The following is a 22,933-nucleotide window of genomic DNA, read 5'->3' on the forward strand; positions in this document are numbered from 1 at the left end:
CAAACAGCGTGCCAGTCCGGCCACATGTTGTATGTTGCTTTTACTTGCACACATAGGAGATGTGTGGCTGCTGAGGTAGTACGCCTTGCTGTCACTTATGTGAGCAAGCTGAAACTGCAATCTACATGTGGTCGAGCAGGTATAATGTTTGGGCAGGCTGTAGAGGGCGCTAAAAGCAGTGCCATCACGCCCTGGTACTAGGTAGTCTCCCGGAAATAATGAGAGTGTTGGCAGGTATGACGCTATCAAGCGCCAATCATTCAAAGCTCGCGGGCTGCACTAACATCAAATTTCCATATTAAGGTGTGTGCCGGTGCGTGTGTCTGAGACCCCTGGTTAACATAGCACAAAGCAATTTAAGCTTTGTATGCAGTGTTTTTCATTTTAAATTTAAATTTTTTTTTTGTGGCTCCCATTATTTTCTTTAATTTGTGAAACTTGCCAAAATGGCTCTTTGAGTGGTAAAGGTTGCTGACCCCTGCACTAGCCCCTCTGCCACCGTGCTGCCCCTGACATACACTTGTGAAGGACATAATTTCATGTTCTCAATGAAAAATAAAAACAAAGGACCCAGATTTCCCTCGCCCAGACGCGGGTCACCGGGGCCCCCCTCTGGAGCCAGGCCCGGAGGTGGGGCACGATGGCGAGCGCCTGGTGGTCGGGCCTGTCCCCATGGGGCCCGGCCGGGCACAGCCCGACGAGGCAACGTGGGTCCCCCCTCCAATGGGCTCACCACCCATGGCAGGGGTCATAGAGGTCGGGTGCGATGTGAGCTGGGCGGCAGCCGAAGGCAGGGAACTTGGCGGTCCGATCCTCGGCTACAGAAGCTAGCTCTTGGGACGTGGAACGTCACCTCGCTTGGGGCGAAGGAGCCTGAGCTAGTGCGCGAGGTGGAGAAGTTCCGGCTTGACATAGTTGGACTCACTTCAACGCACAGCAAGGGCTCTGGAACCAGTTCTCTCGAGAGGGGCTGGACTCTCTTCCACTCTGGCGTTGCCGGCAGTGAGAGGCGACGGGCTGGGGTGGAAATTCTTGTTGCCCCACGGCTCAGAGCCTGCATGTTGGAGTTTAACCCGGTGGACGAGAGGGTAGCTTCCCTCCGCCTTCGGGTGGGGGAACGGGGCCTGACTGTGGTTTGCGCTTACGCGCCAAGCCGCAGCTCAGAGTACCCACCCTTTTTGGATTCACCTAAGGGAGTACTTGAGAGTGTTCCCCCGGGTGATTCCCTCGTTCTACTGGGGGACTTCAACGCTCATGTTGGCGGCGACAGTGAAACCTGGAGAGGCGTGATTGGGAAGAATGGCACAGATTGTCCATAACGAACACCATGTTCAAACATAAGGGTGTCCATATGTGCACTTGGCACCAGGACACCCTGGGCCGCAGTTCCATGATCGACTTTGTAGTTGTGTCGTCGGATTTGCGGCCTCATGTTTTGGACACTCGGGTGAAGAGAGGGGCGGAGCTTTCTACCGATCACCACCTGGTGGTGAGTTGGCTGCGATGGTGGGGGAGGATGCCGGACAGACCTGGCAGGCCCAAACGCATTGTGAGGGTTTGCCGGGAACGTCTGGCAGAGTCTCCTGTCAGAGAGAGTTTCAAATCCCACCTCCGGAAGAACTTTGAACATGTCACGAGGGAGGTGCTGGACATTGAGTCCGAATGTTCCGCGCCTCTATTGTCGAGGCGGCTGATTGGAGCTGTGGCCGCAAGGTAGTTGGTGCCTGTCGTGGCGGTAATCCTACAACCCGTTGGTGGACACCGGCGGTGAGGGATGCCGTCAAGCTGAAGAAGGAGTCCTATCGGGTTCTTTTGGCTCATAGGACTCCTGAGGCAGCAGACAGGTACTGACAGGCCAAGCGGTGTGCGGCTTCAACGGTCGCGGAGGCAAAAACTCGGACATGGGAGGAATTCGGGGAAGCCATGGAAAACGACTTCCGGACGGCTTCGAAGCGATTCTGGACCACCATCCGCCGCCTCAGGAAGGGGAAGCAGTGCACTGTCAACACCGTGTATGGTGCGGATGGTGTTCTGCTGACTTCGATTGCGGATGTTGTGGATCGGTGGAGGGAATACTTCGAAGACCTCCTCAATCCCACCCAAACGTCTTCCTATGAGGAAGCAGTGCCTGAGGAATCTGTGGTGGGCTCTCCTATTTCTGGGGCTGAGGTTGCTGAGGTAGTTAAAAAGCTCCTCGGTGGCAAGGCCCTGGGGGTGGGGGAGATCCACCCAGAGTTCCTTAAGGCTCTGGATGCTGTGGGGCTGTCTTGGTTAACAAGACTCTGCAGCATCGTGTGGACATCGTGGGCGGTACCCCTGGATTGGCAGACCGGGGTGGTGGTTCCTCTCTTTAAAAAGGGGAACCGGAGGGTGTGTTCTAACTATCGTGGGACCACACTCCTCAGCCTTCCCGGTAAGGTCTATTCAGGTGTGCTGGAGAGGAGGCTACACCGGATAGTCGAACCTCAGATTCAGGAGGAACAGTGTGGTTTTCGTCCTGGTCGTGGAACTGTGGACCAGCTCTATACTCTCGGCAGGGTCCTTGAGGGTGCATGGGAGTTTGCCCAACCAGTCTACATGTGTTTTGTGGACTTGGAGAAGGCATTCGACCGTGTCCCTCGGGAAGTCCTGTGGGGAGTGCTCAGAGAGTATGGGGTATCGGACTGTCTGATTGTGGCGGTCCGCTCCCTGTATGATCAGTGCCAGAGTTTGGTCCGCATTGCCGGCAGTAAGTCGGACACGTTTCCAGTGAGGGTTGGACTCCGCCAAGGCTGCCCTTTGTCACCGATTCTGTTCATAACTTTTTTGGACAGAATTTCTAGGCGCAGTCAAGGCGTTGAGAGGATCTGGTTTGGTGGCTGCAGGAGTGGGTCTCTGCTTTTTGCAGATGATGTGGTCCTGATGGCTTCATCTGGCCAGGATCTTCAGCTCTCACTGGATCGGTTCGCAGCTGAGTGTGAAGCGACTGGGATGAGAATCAGCACCTCCAAGTCCGAGTCCATGGTTCTCGCCTGGAAAAGGGTGGAGTGCCATCTCCGGGTTGGGGAGGAGATCTTGCCCCAAGTGGAGGAGTTCAAGTACCTCAAAGTCTTGTTCACGAGTGAGGGAAGAGTGGATCGTGAGATCGACAGGCGGATCGGTGCGGCGTCTTCAGTAATGCGGACGCTGTATCGATCCGTTGTGGTGAAGAAGGAGCTAAGCCGGAAGGCAAAGCTCTCAATTTACCGGTCGATCTACGTTCCCATCCTCACCTATGGTCATGAGCTTTGGGTTATGACCGAAAGGACAAGATCACGGGTACAAGCGGCCGAAATGAGTTTCCTCCGCCGGGTGGCGGGGCTCTCCCTTAGAGATAGGGTGAGAAGCTCTGCCTTCCGGGGGGAGCTCAAAGTAAAGCCGCTGCTCCTCCACATCGAGAGGAGCCAGATGAGGTGGTTCGGGCATCTGGTCAGGATGCCACCCGAACGCCTCCCTAGGGAGGTGTTTAGGGCACGTCCGACCGGTAGGAGGCCACGGGGAAGACCCAGGACATGTTGGGAAGACTATGTCTCCCGGCTGGCCTGGGAACGCCTCGGGATCCCCCGGGAAGAGCTGGACGAAGTGGCTGGGGAGAGGGAAGTCTGGGTTTCCCTGCTCAGGCTGCTGCCCCCGCGACCCGACCTCAGATAAGCGGAAGAAGATGGATGGATGGATGGATGGATGGATGGATGGATGGATAATGTCATGGCTGTCTTGAGTTTCCAATCATTTCTACAACTCTTTTTTTTTTTGTGATAGAGTGATTGGAGCACATACATGTTTGTCACAAAAAACATTCATGAAGTTTGGTTCTTTTATGAATTTATTATGGGTCTACTGAAAATGTGACCAAATCTGCTGGTTCAAAAGTATACATACAGCAACATACATAATCACTTTTGGTGATGTAGAAAAGTTACAATCAAATCAAATTAGCTTCATGGCATAGCCTCTTAACGCCATGTGAGTGATTATGATTGACGACACCTGTTGACTTCTCTGAGCCCATTTAAATAGGGCTCATGTGATGCACGCATTAGACTCGGTTACAAACGTGACAATGGGAAAGTTAAAGGAACAGATCTGAAAAAACAAATCATTGACTTGAACAAGTCAGGAAAGTCACTTGGAGCCATTTCAAAGCAACTTAAGGTCCCGAGGGCAACTGTGCAGACAATTGTTCGTAAGTATAAAGTGCATGGTAAAGTTTTGTCACTGCCACAATCAGGAAGAAAATGCAAGCTATCACATGCTGCTGAGAGAAAATTGGTCAGGATGATCAAGAGTCAACCGAGAACCACCAAAAAGCAGCTCTGTAATGAATTGGAAGCTGCTGGAACACAGGTGTCAGTGTCCACAGGCAAGCGTGTTTTGCATCGCCATGGACTGAGAGGCTACCATGCAAGAAGGAAGCTCTTGCTCCAGAAGTGACACCTTAAGGCTGGTCTAAAGGTTGCTGCTGTTCACATGGACAAAGATAAGACCTTCTTGAGGAAAGTTTTGTGGTCAGATTAAACAAAAATTGAGCTGTTTGGCCACAATACACAGCAATATGTTTGGAGGAGAAAAAGTGAGGCCTTTAATCCCAGGAACACCAACCCTACCGTCAAGCATGGTAGTGGTAGTATTATGCTCTGGGCCTGTTTTTCTGCCAATGGAACTGGTGCTTTACAGAGAACAAATGGGACAATGAAAATGGAGGATTACCTCCAAATTCTTCAGAACAACCTAAAATCATTAGCCCGGAGGTTGGGTCTTGGGCACAGTTGGGTGTTCCAACAGGACAATGACCCCAAACACACGTCAAAAGTGGTAAAGGAATGGCTAAATCAGGCTAGAAATAATGTTTTAGAATGGCCTTTCCAAAGTTCTGACTTAAACCCCATTGACAACATGTGGACAATGCTGAAGAAACAAGTCTATTTCAGAATTCCAACACATTTAGCTGAACTGCACCAATTTTGTCAAGAGGAGCGGTCAAAAGTTCAACCAGAAGCTTGTGGATGGCTACCAAAAGCGCCTTATTGCAGTGAAACTTGCCAAGGGACATGTAACCAAATGTTAACATTGCTGTATGTATACTTTTGACTCAGCAGATTTGTTCACATTTTCAGTAGACCCATAATAAATTCATAAAAAAAAAAAAACTTCATGAATTTTTTTGTGACCAACAAGATATGTGCTCCAATCACTCTACCACAAAAAAATAAGAGTTGTAGAAATTATTGGAATCTCAAGACAGTCATGACTTTATGTTCTTTACAAGTGTATGTAAACTTTTGACCATGACTGTATCACCATCAAACCCATGAAATAGGAATTAATAACAATTTAAAGCAAATAATATTGATCTGTGATTCGGCGAGGAATGTACTGTCCAGTTTTCGCATTTAAACATCATTCTTGAGTGAAAGCAGAGCAAGGCCTACGGTTTTATGAAACGTTGTAGGGTGTTGTAAAACTTTATATTTAACTGTATATTAATTTAGACACTAGTTGTTTTTATTTGACTAACTTTTATGCATTGATTGCTATATTTGTGCAGGTTGCAATAGAGCAGCAGTGTGTGCAGATGAAGTTCAATGTGTCGGACCAGAACAATCGATCAAGAGCCTTCTATGCTGCCAAAGGGGCTCAGGTTTGCAGCTTCATGGATAACTGGGACACGCAGCACTTTGATGCAGAAAATCTTCACAAACTGGCAAATGAAGCTCCTTGTAGTTGAAATTGGTGTTGATGAAATGTGTCGTAACCAAAGGAAAGCATGATTGTGTCGCTAATTTGGATGGAGGCTGCATTTGTGTGTGCGCTGGGATGTTGTTGTAATGGCGTTAAATGGACGCTAGGGGACGCACACGGAGATGATCCATCTATCCTTCCATTTTCTACGGCTTGTCCCTTTTGGTCGACATTGGCTAATTTAGAAGCTTGAAGTCATTGCAATTTGGGGAAATAGTAAAAGTTTATTTTTAGTGATGGTGTAGTAAACTATAAATGTCTGCAAATTATATTAATTATAAAATGTGTTCCCTTAATAACAATGTGTCTTGTTTCAGACAATAACACTCCATCCAACTGTATAAACACTCACCATACAGCAATAGATTATATCTGTTTATTACCTGACCGCTTTTATGTTAGTTACCTGTCTTTTTTTATAATGCATATTCTCTGCTTGATCTACTCTCTATTTTATGCTGCAGCTGTTACATATACTGTAGTATTGTACATGGTAATTGGGATTTGTTATATATTGTATGCATTATATAAAATTATAATATAATATATCAGTATATATTATATACTGTATACATAATATGGAAATATTACATATATGTTATATTTTATATTGCTAGTATGGTACATTTTTATACCTGCACTACCCTTTCCATCCTCTGTAACTGAGCTACTGTGTGGAACCATTTCCCTTGTGGATCAACAACGTTTGTCTAAGTCTAAGTCTGAATCACAACACAATCACCATCTTTATTTTATTTTAAAGAAACAAATACACGCAAACACTGAAACCAACTCTATGTTTACGAACGCGAAAGCGACAGCATATTTATCTGCAAAGTGTAAACTTTATGTATACGGTATAAAGATATATCTCTGTAGGGTTCACAATATTCAAACTTTACATTTTACACAGTGATGGGCAAGCTACTTGGAAAATGTAGCTAAGCTACAGGGGAAACTATCCCCAGGGAATTGTAGCAAGCTACATTACTAGCTCGACGGCAAAAGTAGCTACATCAAAGACCCCCAATTAACAGAATGTATATCTATGGGCAGACATGTACAGTATATATTAATGTTATTTTAACTGAGAGAGTACAAGTCCATAACTATTAAGTATCTGTCATTCAGCTGGGGACACCCTACAACTACCTCTAAGAGTCCCCACAATGGTTATGTGAAGTAAAACTTCTCATGAGCTTAACTCACCTTGATGTGTCTTCTTCTTTTGGACGTTTAAGATGAAAAGAGCAGTTACGATTTTGGTTCACAGAGTAAACAACTAAAAACTAAGGTTTTGGGTATAAACGCATACATTTGTCTAAATATGGCCAAACACGCATTATTGTGGGTTTCCTGGATGTCATCTTCATCACTAAAGGAAAAATCTAATCTGCCGGAGAGACTCCTTCTGCCTTTTTCAAGTATGTTTATTTTTTTTTGAGTCGTCAGCTTGAAGCGTCCCTCTGTCTCCGATTCCCTCGTCGTCATGTGACATGAGTGTGTGTCTGTTATAATTTTGCTTCCTGATTTCGATGACCCGCCTTATCTTGCCTCTGATTGGCCAGACCATATTGTTTTGGCTGGTTGTTTGCCTTCTGCCCTGCTTTGATGAAGGCAATCGACTGCTTTGGTGCAATCTGAAACTTGCTGTTGTGTATTGCTGTGCAGATGGAATCCCCCAAAGATTTCAAAACTTGGCCATGGCGCCAGCGATACAGCCCCTCCCCTGGAGCCTTTGGGCAAAAGCTCAGGATGTGCTCCAAGGAGCCCCTCTTTTGGCACGGATTGCATTCTGGAGTGTCTGCTAGGCCCCCAGGTGTGCAGGTTGACTACTCGTTCAACAAGTAGTACAACTACCACCAAGCTACTGGAAAATGTAGTTAAGCTACATAGCTTCGCTACATGTAGCTCGTTACTGCTCATCACTGGCACATTTTGTCACATGCATGTACATATTATTATTATATATACTGTATATACTATTATTGTCATTATGTCATACAGTGCAACCCAAAATGCTTTTAAAACCTGTGTTTTTAGGAATTGGCAGTTAATGACAAGATGAATGATCAAGTGAAGATAACATGATCTTGCAATACAGTGGTTTTAAAACTATTTTCACCAAGGACCACCTCATAAAAAACTTGGTTCTCCAAGTACTACCACAATGACCAACATTAAAATACAGCAGAGTAGTCGGCTTAAGTATTCATTAAAAACAAGTCAAAGGCAAATATATTTAATATTTTTGGCAACTGTAACATTAAACACAGTTTGAACAGCAACACTGTGTTTTAATATAGGAAAATAAACACTGTACTTTAATTAAGTGATTCAATGGCGAACCATTAGAGCCCGCGCACAACTAGTGGTACGCAGACCACAGTTTGAGAATAACTGCAGTAAATGATATACAACTCCATTTACTGTCATAAGCCATCATAACAAAATATTGTTATATATAATACAGTGTTTCCCACACATTCATTTATTTGTGGCGGCCCGCCACGAAAGAATTACGTCCGCCACAAATTTAAAAAATACATAAATAAATAAATACATTTTTTTTGTTTTTTTTTGTCCTGTACAGCTTCTCAGGCAAATCATATAGTTGATGTAGATGCCCATATAGGCTGTTCAGATTTACTTTACAAAAGAGAAGTGTAGGATATTTCTCTTGTTGCCTTATTTGTATTTGACCACTACTGTTTTCTGTTTATTTGTTACCTACTGTGGCAGGACACCTCTGCCTCTGTTTCACTTTATGTTGCTGGTAAATAATATGGTTGTAGTAGTAGGCTAAAGTTAAATTATTTAGTATGCACTAATTAAAGGGGCAGAGACATTTTAGCTTTTATATTTTATAAGATATATTTTTTGTAAGAACCACAACTAATAAATATATTTCAGTGAATAATTTATTGTTCAAATCTGTATATAAATATGTATCAATCAAACAATCAATGTTTATTTATATAGCCCTAAATCACAAGTGTCTCAAAGGGCTGCACAAGCCACAACGACATCCTCGGTACAGAGCCCACATACGGGCAAGGAAAAACTCACCCCAAAAACATGCCAGAGGCTGTTCACCTTGGAGACCTGCTGCGGATATGGGTACGGCCTGGCGCGAGATTTACACCTTCCACCAAGTGGACATTAAGTGTTGTAATTATATTGTAAAATGGATGGATGGATGTTTAAAACAAAACTGTTATTATTAATTAGTAAGTATACATTTTTTGAGCCTTTTTAGAGAAAATCATATCATTATAGTAAATTATGCAAATTACTCGATGATGTTATGGTGACCACGCCCATAGCCACGCCCATAGTCAAGCCCCCACCGCCACAGGTATCTTGGCAGTTTATGGGAAACACTGTAATATTGCCCATCAAAGCAGAGAATTGCTTATTTTTAATACAACTTAATCATTAAAAAAACACTCTCTCTGTCATCAAAATAATGGTTAATTTGATGAGCTGTGGTTATTTAAAAGCCAAATTTTCCATGCTATTGTTTGCTGCTAGCAGCAAATTTTTTGACACTGAATTTTTCAGCACTGAATTTTTTTTACACTGAATTTTTTTGGACTCAATTTTTATTCACTGAATTTTTTTACTGAATTGTTATACACTGATTTTTTTCAACTGAATTTGTATACATTGCATTTTAAAACAGTGAATTTTTATACACTGAATTTTAAAACACTGACTTTTCTCAATGAAATGTTCGGTATAATTTCATGTAAAAAAAATATTCAGTTCAAAAAATTCAAAAGCAAAAAAAATTAAAGTTACATAAATTCAGTGTCAAAAAAAGCTTTCGTAATAAATGCGTACAAGTTTCAGTAACCATAGACTGCCTGAGTTGTTCGTGTCTGATGGCACATGTTTCATCAGCGCAGAGTTCAAAGCTTTCCTGAGTAAAAATGGTATCCTTCATGTGAAGTGAATTACATTTATATAGCGCTTTTTCTCAAGTGACTCAAAGCGCTTTACATAGTGAAACCCAATATCTAAGTTATATTCAAACCAGTGTGGGTGGCACTGGGAGCAGGTGGGTAAAGTGTCTTGCCCAAGGACACAACGGCAGTGACTAGGATGGCGGAAGCGGGGATCGAACCTGCAACCCTCAAGTTGCTGGCACGGCCGCTCTACCAACCGAGCTATACCGCCCCACATGTGACCTCTGCACCATTCATGCCTCCAGTAACGGGTAAGCAGAGAGAGGAGTACACACATTTAAAATCCATCTATCCATTTTCTACCGCTTGTCCCTTTCGGGGTCGTGGGAATACTGATAAAAAATGTCCAGAAGGTACACTGACAGCTAAAGTAGCCAGACTGTTATTTAGTTACAGAATGACACCTCACATGATAATGGGCCTATCATCAGCAGAGCTGCTTCAAGGTAGAAAGCTTGTTGCACATTGGAAAATATCCATCATGACCTGAAAAACAGAGTGCAGTAAAAACAAGAAAGACAAATAAAAGATCACGATAAAAGGCCAAAAGAACGCTGGTTTAAAACCGGAGATTCAGTGCTGACCCAGAACTTCAGTTTTGGACCCAATTGGATTCCAGGAATTGTTGAGCTGTGGCAAACAAAACTCCAGTGAATAGACTGTCAAAAAGGGAAACCGAGTTGCCCAGTTATCTTAAAGACTTCTAGTTGACCTAAAAGGGAAGCTTCATTAATTATCATAATTAATGAAGCTTTCTCTTTTCTCCGGACATGTCCTCTTTTGCGGGGCTGTATGAGCTGTCCGGCCGGGGTTTCTTAAATGCCTCAAATGTCCGGCATTTTGAGTTAGGGTTGTGTGTATTTTCAATGTACGTTCAGGGTTAAGAACGGGTTAAAAACCAAACAAATTGTGGAGGCGAGCGCATGCAGGAGTCGAGAGACAGACTGGACACAAGAGAGAGATGCCGAAACGTAAATGCAACTTCACGGATGATTTGCGGAAAAATAATCCGTGTTTTCGTCCCGGCTGTGACAAATGGGAAGCAGGATGCATTGTGTGCAAAGCAGGAACGTATGTATCTGTGGCAAATAAAGGGGCCAACGATCTGCAAGCCCATATCGACACTACAAAGCACAAAACAGCTGTGCAGGGCGAGAGCTCGTCTGCTAAATTGACAGAGTACTTTGTGCGACCTGGAAAAGGAGAAGACATTGTAAACACAGCAGCATTTAGCATTCCACACAGTCAAACACCATAACAGTTACAGGTCGATGGATTGCACCAGTGCTTTGCTGAAAAAAGCATTCCCAGACTCAGACACGGCAAAAAAGTTGTCAAGTGGACGCACCAAAACAGAGGCGATTGTCAACAGTGTTATAGCCCCACAGCATCGACATTGCACGAGAGGCGCTCAAAGAAATTAAGTACTGTGGCATCGCTACAGATGGGAGTAACCATGGTGCAGTGATGTGTATGCAAATTTGAAGAAGTGGCTGCAGAACAAGACGCTGATCGATGTGGGTTGCCCAGCACACATAATGAACAATTGTGTCCATCATGGTGCAGACACACTTTATATTGAAATTGAGAATATCGCTTTCTCCCACCTCCAAAAACATGCACCTGGGGATAGGTTGATTGGCAACACTAAATTGGCCCAAGTGTGTGAGTGTGAATGTTGTCTGTCTATCTGTGTTGGCCCTGCGATGAGGTGGCGACTTGTCCAGGGTATACCCCGCCTTCCGCCCGTGTGCAGCTGAGATAGGCTCCAGCACCCCCCGCGACCCCGAAAGGGACAAGCGGTAGAAAATGGATAGATGTTCAAAATCTACCAGTACTTCCACATTTACACTGTGCGCACTGAGAGTTTGAAGGATACTGTGACTTTGTTGATGTTGAATACAGAAAGCTCCTTTCCCACAGCAAGACACGATGGCTCTCATTATGCCCTGGAATCGAGAGGCTGCTGCAGACGTTTCCAGCATTAAAGGGATATTTTCTGTCACAGAAAAAAACGGCTATAATGATCAAGAGTTTTTTTAAAAAAAAATGAATTCAGTTAAATGTACCTCTGGCACATGCATTCACTCATGTGTTTGTTCCACTCACCCATTAAAGAAATGGAAAAGGAAAATAATTCCATTGTTGAAGTGTGTAACATCTTGCAGAGTCCACACAACACTTGAGGAACGGCAGAGAAACAACTTCATGTCCCTGAAAGTTAAGGGACTCCTGGCACAGAAGCGCACAGATGGGCACGGAAAAAAATGTGAGCAGTTCTGTGCTGATGTACAGGGTCTCTACAGTGCATGCCTGCAGTATCTCCAGAAGTGGATGGCACCCATGGAAGAATTTACCCCATTCATGTGGATGGATCTGAGTCAGACATCGAGTTGGAATGATGTGGAAGCCTGCATCAAGTACCTGGGAGAAAAGGGGGTGCCAATTGATGATGCCAAGTGTTTTGATCAGGTCACCAATCTCAAGAAATTCACTGAGAGTAGCAACAGTGATGAAGAGTTCAATGGCCTACAAGTGCACCAGAAGTGGTGCAAATATTTTGAGAAGGTCAAAAGCATTGCATGTTAGTCAGAGCTACTGAAGATTGCACAGTTTGTCTTTGCCCTTCCTTCTCACAATGCAAATGTTGAGAGGGTTTTCTCAATGATGCAGAGCCAGTGGACCAAGGAAAAGAGCAGGTTGTCTGTTGAGTCATTGAAAGGGCTTCTATTTGTACAATACAACTTCAAAGAAACATCCTGCAAGGACCTCCATGCTTATTTGATGAGCAACCGGAAACTGCTGGGGTAAATAAGCTCTTCAGCTACAAACCCCGTTTCCATATGAGTTGGGAAATTGTGTTAGATGTAAATATAAACGGAATACAATGATTTGCAAATCATTTTCAACCCACATTCAGTTGAATATGCTACAAAGACAACATATTTGATGTTCAAACTGATAAACTTTTTTTTTGTGCAAATAATCATTAACTTTAGAATTTGATGCCAGCAACACGTGACAAAGAAGTTGGGAAAGGTGACAATAAATACTGATAAAGTTGAGGAATGCTCATCAAACACTTATTTGGAACATCCCACAGGTGAACAGGCAAATTGGGAACAGGTGGGTGCCATGATTGGGTATAAAAGTAGATTCCATGAAATGCTCAGTCATTCACAAACAAGGATGGGGCGAGGGTCACCACTTTGTCAACAAATGTGTGAGCAAATTGTTGAACAGTTTAAGAAAAACCTTTGTCAACCAGCTATTGCAAGGAATTTAGGGATTTCACCATCTACGGTCCGTAATATCATAAAAGGGTTCAGAAATTCTGGAGAAATCACTGCACGTAAGCAGCTAAGCCCGTGACCTTCGATCCCTCAGGCTGTACTGCATCAACAAGCGACATCAGTGTGTAAAGGATATCACCACATGGGCTCAGGAACACTTCAGAAACCCACTGTCAGTAACTACAGTTGGTCGCTACATCTGTAAGTGCAAGTTAAAACTCTCCTATGCAAGGCGAAAACCGTTAATCAACAACACCCAGAAACGCCGTCGGCTTTGCTGGGCCTGAGCTCATCTAAGATGGACTGATACAAAGTGTAAAAGTGTTCTGTGGTCTGACGAGTCCACATTTCAAATTGTTTTTGGAAACTGTGGACGTCGTGTCCTCCGGACCAAAGAGGAAAAGAACCATCCGGATTGTTATAGGCGCAAAGTTGAAAAGCCAGCATCTGTGATGGTATGGGGGTGTATTAGTGCCCAAGACATGGGTAACTTACACATCTGTGAAGGCGCCATTAATGCTGAAAGGTACATACAGCTTTTGGAGCAACATATGTTGCCATCCAAGCAACGTTACCATGGACGCCCCTGCTTATTTCAGCAAGACAATGTCAAGCCAGGTGTTACATCAACATGGCTTCATAGTAAAAGAGTGCGGGTACTAGACTGGCCTGCCTGTAGTCCAGACCTGCCTCTCATTGAAAATGTGTGGCGCATTATGAAGCCTAAAATACCACAACGGAGACCCCCGGACTGTTGAACAACTTAAGCTGTACATCAAGCAAGAATGGGAAAGAATTCCACCTGAGAAGCTTCAAAAATGTGTCTCCTCAGTTCCCAAAAGTTTACTGAGTGTTGTTAAAAGGAAAGGCCATGTAACACAGTGGTGAAAATGCCCTTTCCCAACTACTTTGGCACGTGTTGCGGCCATGAAATTCTAAGTTAATTATTATTTGCAAAAAAAAAAAAAAAGTTTAGGAGTTTGAACATCAAATATCTTGTCTTTGTAGTGCATTCATTTGAATATGGGTTGAAAAGGATTTGCAAATCATTGTATTACGTTTATATTTACATCTAACCCAATTTCCCAACTCATATGGAAACGGGGTTTGTAAATATGCACGGGCAAACAAGGGAGGCCAGGGAGACGAGGAGGAAGACCAGGGAGATCAGGAGGAAAACCAGGGAGATGAGGAAGGCCAAGACAACTAAATAAGAAGAAACGCTATACGCTACTTATCCTTTTTTTTGTTTTAAATGTTGACTCTGCATTATTTCTTTTTTTTTTTTTTACATAAGCCAAAAAGAATTGACTAAACAATGCTACCTCTGTTGTTGTTGTTTTAACTGATTTGTGAAATACTCTTCACCTATGGTGTATTCTCTGAGAACCTCTGTTTAAAAAAAAATGTTTTGAGGCATTATTTTTACATTAGAATGGTCCACCAGACTGAGAAGACAAATTTTAAAGAATTGGCTGCTACCTGTTTTTCGTTTAAATTTAATCAACCTGTTTTGAGGCATTATAAACTGTAAACATATGTTTACAGTTTATACAAGAGGTTATTTTGAATATTACTGCCTCTGCACTTTTTTCTAAAACTGTGAATGTTACAGAATATACATGTGACTTATTTTGTTATACTGTCTACAGAGGAGAAAAAAATATTTATTTAAATAAATATATCATTTACAAAGCAAGTTCGAGTATCATTGGCAAATTTTCACCTAGTTCAGCCTTGGCACGCATATGATATATGTGTCCTCTTTTTGGGATTTCAGAATATGGTTAGCCTAAATTATGAGGTGTAAATAATTAAACAGGAGGAGAAATTGAAATTATTCATAGTTAGAATGTTAAAAGAAGTGATGAATGTGTATAACCTGCTGAAGGAGGGAGGGATGTAATAACTTGGCAAAGAGTAGTTTAAACTAGTTCATCCGCGGGTCAACTAGATGGATTTAACAGAATAAGTTCAAGGGAGGCGGGCCAGTCTTCACGGTTAAATTATACTGCAGTGCACATGTGCACTGCAGTATAATCTTCAGAGAAGATACTGCAGTATCTCTGGATCTTTGTAAATGTCGAAGGAAGTGAGGCCGAGGCGAGCAGTAACATCTTGGTGATAATGAAGGGTTTGAATCTTTCAAAAAATCTTTATCTTATGAGTGTATAAATCCCCTCCATCCCATTTAGAATATTTTTTTTCATGATTGCTTATATATTTGCATCCATCAATTTCTTACCGCTTATTTCTTTTGGGCTTTCAAAATACGCCCAAATCTGCAAAGATGAAGGTAAATAAACTTTCTTCGAGACCTTCACCTGAAACCTGGAAGTGCTTCTAGGTCACGTTATTGCAACCCAGCAATTTTAGAAAATGGATGGATGGATAAACCTGAAGCTGTGCGTTTACATTTTATTTCGAAGGGTGACCGGATACACGATAGTCTTTTCCGGTTTTGAAAACGGAAGTAATATGTTTGATTTAGATGAATGAATTGTTGTCGTGCAAATTGTGTACTTGCTAAATTAAACATGAACTTTAAAATACGTGCTGCAACCACAGTCGACTGTAAAGACATATCGAGAATGATAATGGTGAGTGTGACACATTCGTGGGCAACGTGACAGGAACTGAAGTTTATAAATACAAAACTTAATGTCGACAACTCGTTTCTGACGATGCGACACAAATTGCTCTAAACGAAGTCTGTTTCTATTTAGGAGTTGGCGGTTTATGAAAAGATGCCTGATGAAGTCAAAATATCTCGTGAAGGTAATATTAATTGTTAAAGCCAACACACTGGATTAAACCAGATTTTGATTACTGCAAAGCTGTCAACCAATCAAACCACTGCACGTTCATTGATTGATTGATTGAGACTTTTATTAGTAGGTTGCACAGTGAAGTACATATTCCGTACAATTGACCACTAAATGGTAACACCCGAATAAGTTTTTCAACTTGTTTAAGTCGGGGTCCACTTAAATTGATTCATGATACATATATATACTATCATATATACTATCATCATAATACAGTCATCACACAAGATAATCACATTGAATTATTTACATTATTTACAATCAGGGGTGGGGGGGGGGATATGGACATCAAGTAGTGGACATAGAGAGAGAGAGAGAGAGAGAGATCAGAAGGCATAAGAAAAAGAAAAAGTATCTGCATTTGATTGTTTACATTTGATTATTAGCAATCCGGGGAGGGTGTTAGTTTAGGGTTGTAGCTGCCTGGAGGTGAACTTTTATTGCGGTTTTGAAGGAGGATAGAGATGCCCTTTCTGTTATACCTGTTGGGAGCGCATTCCACATTGATGTGGCATAGAAAGAGAATGAGTTAAGACCTTTGTTAGTTCGGAATCTGGGTTTAACGTGGTTAGTGGAGCACCCCCTGGTGTTGTGGTTATGGCGGTCATTTACGTTAAGGAAGTAGTTTGACATGTACTTCGGTATCAGGGAGGTGTAGCGGATTTTATAGACTAGGCTCAGTGCAAGTTGTTTAACTCTGTCCTCCACCTTGAGCCAGCCCACTTTAGAGAAGTGGGTAGGAGTGAGGTGGGATCTGGGGTGGAGGTCTAGAAGTAACCTGACTAGCTTGTTCTGAGATGTTTGGAGTTTAGATTTGAGGGTTTTGGAGGTGCTAGGGTACCAGGAGGTGCATGCGTAATCGAAAAAGGGTTGAACGAGAGTTCTCGCCAGAATCCTCAAGGTGCTTTTGTTGACCAGAGAAGAAATTCTGTAGAGAAATCTCGTTCGTTGGTTAACCTTTTTGATTACCTTGGTTGCCATTTTATCACAGGAAAGGTTAGCCTCTAGAATGGAACCTAGGTAGGTGACCTCATCTTTCAAACTGTTTGAATTCATTACTACACTCTTGTTTAAAACACACAACTATTGGCTCCAAATGTTGTTTTCTAGTATGTTGAGGAAAGGCTCTCATGGCTTTAGTTTTAAAAATACTTTTCAGGTGAATGATCTTCTTTTGTTGTTTCCTTAAGAACTGGAGCGTGATGGCTTCTGCCAGAATCCCTTCTTCCAATGTTTTGTTGCTGAAGTACCTGACGAGAATAAACCCAAAGAAGGTAAAAGGTTTCCATCCATGGTAGTTTATATGTATGTTAATCCTAAAATGAAGTTTTCCGTTCCAAAAAAGAGAGGTAAGTCAAACTCTTGAGTCAGTTGCCATGGTAACTCGCTTTGAGACACTAACCCTGAGTTTTCCCCTCCTGTCCTGATAAACTGAAGCATTTTGTCAGACATGACGTGACCAATCAGAATTAATTTCTGAAGATTAATATGGAGATAATAATGTTGAGGCCGTGGTTGGTTTGATATAATATCATTATACAATACTGGTAAGAAAACAAAACTTGGTTAGACAATTAAAAAGAAGATTGGTTTGAATAAAAAAGTAGCTCTTTTGGTATATGTGATCTATATTAATTACAATAAACAAAATATGAATTCATAGATTATCCTTTTTTCAAGAAGTATATGTTAATACCTTATAAGATTTAAATAGCGCTTTTTCTCATGACTCAAAGCACATTCCTCATCCCATTATACACGAACTCCACATTCATACACAAACACACACACATATATACATTAAGGCTGAAACGACGCGTCGACGTAGTCGACGTCATCGGTTACGTAAATACGTCGACGCCGTTTTTGTGCGTCGACGCGTCGCATATTTACGTCACACTACCGTCATGGCGGAGCGCAAAGCAGACTGTGCGAGCGAGGGGGGAAAAATCACGCCAAAAGTGGTCAAAAGTGTGGGAGTATTTCAATACACAGCCTAATAATGTGTTTGTATGCACACTGTGTCGAGCGGAAATGGCCTATCATAGCAGCACAACGGCTATGAACGAACATTTGAAAAGAAAACCATCAACTAGTCAATCGTCCGCGCGAGTATACGTTGTCATCATTACACAAAAACATGAATGTGTCATTTGTATCTGCTAGGGGTGTAACGGTACGTGTTTTGTATTGAACCGTTTCGGTACGGGGCTTTCGGTTCGGTACGGGGGTGTACCGAACGAGTTTCTAAGCTAAAGCCAACTTTAGCTGCTAAAGTGTTAACAAGCTGCTTCGCTCCTTCTGCGGCTGCCTCTGTCTCAGCACGCAGCATTGTCCCACCCACACAACCATCTGATTGGTACACACAAAGAGTTATACAAAGCGTTATCAGCCAATCAGCAGTGCGTATTCAAAACGTTACCAGCCAATCAGCAGTGTGTATTCAGAGCGCATGTAGTCAGCGCTTCAGCGTGGAGCAGATAGGTGTTTAGCAGGTGAGCATCAGGCAGCGGACTCTCCCCAAATGATAATAAACACCTCCCAGTCAACTACTAGTAACATCACTATGAGCTAGGGATGGGCGATACCACACTTTTAGGATTCGATACGATACCGATACTTTATCTTGCCTTTTCATCGATACCGATACCGATACCATTAATTTCTTATTGGCAATTTTTGTCAGTCAAAAATATTATTACTATTGTTATTATTTAAGACAAATCACAAGACAATATATAATAAAAGTAAAATTAAAATAAATAACATAAATATGAAAAATCAATTAAATATTATATATAATAATAATTATATATTAGGGCTTTCCAATTAACTGTCAAATCCGAATCGCAAGAAGCTGCAGTTATTTTTTAAAGTTTGTGATATAATTAGCAATTAATGAAATATGAAATAGGCTAATGTTTTCGAAATGTAAGAAATCATGTTACAGATTAAAACCAAAATCACAATCAATCATATATTCAAGCTTTTCTTGGGAAAAAATAAAACTGTAATGCAAAGATGAAGAATCTCCAAATTGTATCTCTTTCTTATCTTGTTTTAAATACTCAAGCAATTTTCAACTAACAGTAAATTCCCCTGTGTGGAAATTATTTGAATTTAGGATAATCATTTAAACAAAAATATTCAGTAAACATTACTAAAAAAACAATGCCTGTTTTAAGTCAACAATTGGACAACACTGGATATGCCTGGCTGCATCGTTGTCGGCTGGCTGTGTGTGTGTTGCACGTTGACGACGCTCATTCGCTGTCTCCTGTCACGTGACTGGGCCAGCTCTATACTCTGCCAGGTACAGGGGTGTCCCAGCACATAGTAAGTTAAGTAAGTCATCAAAAACATCTGAAAGTGATGCTTGCACCCCCCACACGCCGTTTTTTGGTTTATATCGATACTTTTTTCAGAAAAGTGATGCCAAATGAGTAGCGTGTGAGTATCGATATATCGATACCACAGGATCGATACGCACATCCCTACTATGAGCCCGTTGACCTTCTAGGAATATAAACTGGAGCTCAGTTCACTCGCAGTCCTGGCTTGAGGTGAAGGCTACCGGTAATTAGCTCTCAGTTCCAGCCACATCGACCCCTTCTGAGCGCCTATTTTCAGCTGCTGGGAATATTGTAAACAAGAAAAGAACCAGAGCATGTAGACATGCTAACCTTTCTTCATTACAACTGTTAGTCACTCACTGGAATGAGTAGAATTGGTTATTGTATACTGTGTTGGACTGGATGTTTATTTTGCACATTTTAAAAGCAATACTTAATGTTTACAGTGCTCCAGAATATTTAGATTGGCACTTTTTTGTATTGGATGTTTATCTTTATTTTTGCACATTTTAAAGCAAAATAAGCAATACTTTTACTTTTGAAATGCTTATACTATTGCAGAATATTACGATTTGCACTGGATGTTTACTTTTATATTTGCACATTAAAAAGCAAATAAGCTACTTTTAATTTTGTTAAATGTTAAAAGTTTTAAATGTTTACATTGTTACAGAATATTTTGTCATGTTGTTGTCAATGTTGACTGAGTGGCCATACTTCTTTTTTTTTTTAAATAAAAGCCATGCCTTTTGAAAAAACTGGCCTACATTTATTTTTTCATCTTCATTTTGAATAAAAAAATAATCGGCAAAAGGAAAAATAATCTATAGATGAATCGAAAAAATAATCTATAGATTAACCGATTAATCGAAAAAATAATCTATAGATTAATCGATAGAAAAATAATCGTTAGCTGCAGCCTTAATATACATATATATATATACGCATAAATACATACATATTTATATATATACATATACTTATATATATATACACATAAATACATATATATTTATATACTTATACACATACATATACTTATATATATATATATACATTTACATATACTTATATATATATATACATTTACATATATATGTAAATATATGTATATACACATATATTTACATACATGTATATATATATATATAATATATACTATATATATATATATATTTACATAAATGTATATATTATATATATATATATATATATATATATATATATATATATATATATATATATATATATATATATATATATATATATATATATATATATATGAAATCACAAAGTGTTGTTGCGTGTCCAGGGAAGCGCAAACTCACTCACAGAGACAGAAGTGTTTGCACAGGAGGCAAAATCTGTAGGAATTGGGTTTTAACAGACACATCATGTATGCCAGTTTGCTTCTACTCCAATCGAAGATATACATCTTAAAATGAGTAAAATAATCTGCCATTTAATCTTTTGTTGGTAGGTTGTTTTGCCTATTGTAAGTAAATAAATATCAGTTACATTTTCAATAAAGAAATACCATTTACATCTATTTTTAATTGTTTTCCTAAATATTTAAAAACATAAATATGACTAAAACAGATTGATATTTGAAATCAAGGTTAGAAAAAGTTGTTTTTCTTATTTTTTACTAAATTTTTGTTCAACCAATTTATCTAAAATCATTTATTTTTTATTTTTATTGACTAACAAGATATGTTTTTTTTAAATATAGTATAAGACTGCTAATGAGCCATGGCCTCAAAATCCTCTCCCAACATAAGGCTTCAGGAATTAATTATGTTTGGACATCTACTGGTTTATGAAGTAACAGACATGTCATGTCTGACACATAGTTTCAGGTTTAACAGGAGGAAAAAAACTCAAGGTTTGTTTCGGAAAACCTGCCAGCAAGCAGGTTACCAAGGTAACTAACTCTGAATCTGACATACTTGTCTGAATTTCCCACATCTTAGTGTTTACATACTCCGAGTTTTCACTTAACTTGCTTTCTGGAAACCCAGCAGTTGTTTAGTGATAATTTTCTTGTTGAACATGCTTTTATTGTTAGTCTTTTCATGTGTCTGCAGGGTTCGCGATAGTTGGATATGCCCTGTACTTTTCCATCTACAGTACATGGACGGGACGGTCCATGCATCTAGAGGATTTATATGTGATGCCACAATTTAGAGGTAAAATGCATTTTTTGGGGGGGAAATATTAACCACACTTAAACAAATGCTGTCCCTCGAGGTAAAATGTATCGCACTGCGTTTTTATTGTACTTCCAGTAGTAGCTTTGTACTTAAAAAGTACAGATACATGTATCTTCTCAAGTTGTAAAAGCACCAGCGACCACAATAACGAGATATTGTTCATTTTTAGTGTACATTTTCTACCTCATCATTTTTTAAATTGATGTCGTTGTCAGGATTTGGCATTGGGAAAGGTTTACTGACCGCAGTCGCTAAGGTAAGATGCATCATAAATTAACATTATAACAGAATTTCAAGTAAACCTGACTTACCTGTAGCATACATCCGATTACAGTAGTTGGGAACCTATTTCACTTTTATAATAATAATGATAACCATTATAGACTTTATTATTATGTTGTGATATGAATGACACTGTGAATTTAATTGCATGCTTTGTCTAAAGGACTATCATGTCTGTGCAGGTGGCCAAAGAGAAGCAGTGTGCACGCTTGCAGTTGAACGTGCTGGACTGGAACACTCCATCACGAGACTTCTATGCTGCTAAAGGAGCTGAGGATCTCACTGCTAATGAAGGCTGGCACTTGATACGTTTTCAAGGGCAAAACTTAGACGCTCTGGCGATTGAAACCCCAAAGAATTAAAAGGGATTCTTTTTTTGTTGTTGTTTTCAATGTAGCATGTCAGCTCTTTTATTTTTGCTTTATGTGCCATGATTCCTGTAGTGTAATGTGATACTGGAGGAAAAAAAATCCTTGTTTTTCTCATCTTTTTAATAACATGTCAAACAATAACTATAGCAGAATACAATTGGTCTATTCAGGAACAGATCATCCCTCTAACAAATGTTATTATATCTGTCCAGCAGAGGGTACACGCACCAAAATAAACTTTCTGGAATGATCTGCACACGTTCATATGCAATAAATGTCTCATAATTATTCCAAAATGTTTTTATTTGTATAGAAAACCACACAAATTACAGAAGTTTATATATATATATATATATATATATATATATATATATATATATATATATATATATATATATATATATATATATATATATATATATATATATATATATATATATATATATATATATATACATATATATATATATATATATATATATATATATATATATACATATATATATATATATATATATATATATATATATATATATATATATATATATATATAATAAGGCAACTATTGCATATTAAAAATATAAACATCCACAAATACTTATGTCTATTTCTACCATTATCCACTATTATTGCTGAATTAATTATTTTCCTATGTAAGTCTGATAGTGGTTTATAGTATTTCTGAATCAGCTCTTACTCAACTAAGGAAACATTATTCAAATGTTTTCATATTTTGCAAAAATCACGCATGAACGATTGGAATTATTTACATTCACTGATGCAGAGTATTACTGCCTTTAAGACAATGTTGTGTCCACTACTGTTCTGTCATGCTTATTTTGTGCATACAACATACACATTTGAA

General features: G+C 40.3%; 1 protein-coding gene across 1 annotated transcript; it reads left to right on the plus strand.

The window, feature by feature from the left end:
• Positions 1 to 15,426: 15,426 nt before the first annotated feature.
• Positions 15,427 to 22,332, plus strand: LOC133649703 (thialysine N-epsilon-acetyltransferase-like). Its single transcript, XM_062046355.1, has 6 exons — positions 15,427 to 15,621; positions 15,748 to 15,799; positions 17,040 to 17,123; positions 21,290 to 21,391; positions 21,631 to 21,671; positions 21,880 to 22,332. The coding sequence occupies exons 1-6, from the start codon at positions 15,517 to 15,519 to the stop codon at positions 22,057 to 22,059; spliced, it is 564 nt and encodes a 187-aa protein (XP_061902339.1). The 5' UTR covers positions 15,427 to 15,516; the 3' UTR covers positions 22,060 to 22,332.
• The last annotated feature ends 601 nt before the right edge of the window (positions 22,333 to 22,933 follow it).

Source organism: Entelurus aequoreus, linkage group LG05 (genome assembly GCF_033978785.1).
Source record: "Entelurus aequoreus isolate RoL-2023_Sb linkage group LG05, RoL_Eaeq_v1.1, whole genome shotgun sequence".
Classification (NCBI taxonomy): Eukaryota; Metazoa; Chordata; class Actinopteri; order Syngnathiformes; family Syngnathidae; genus Entelurus; species Entelurus aequoreus.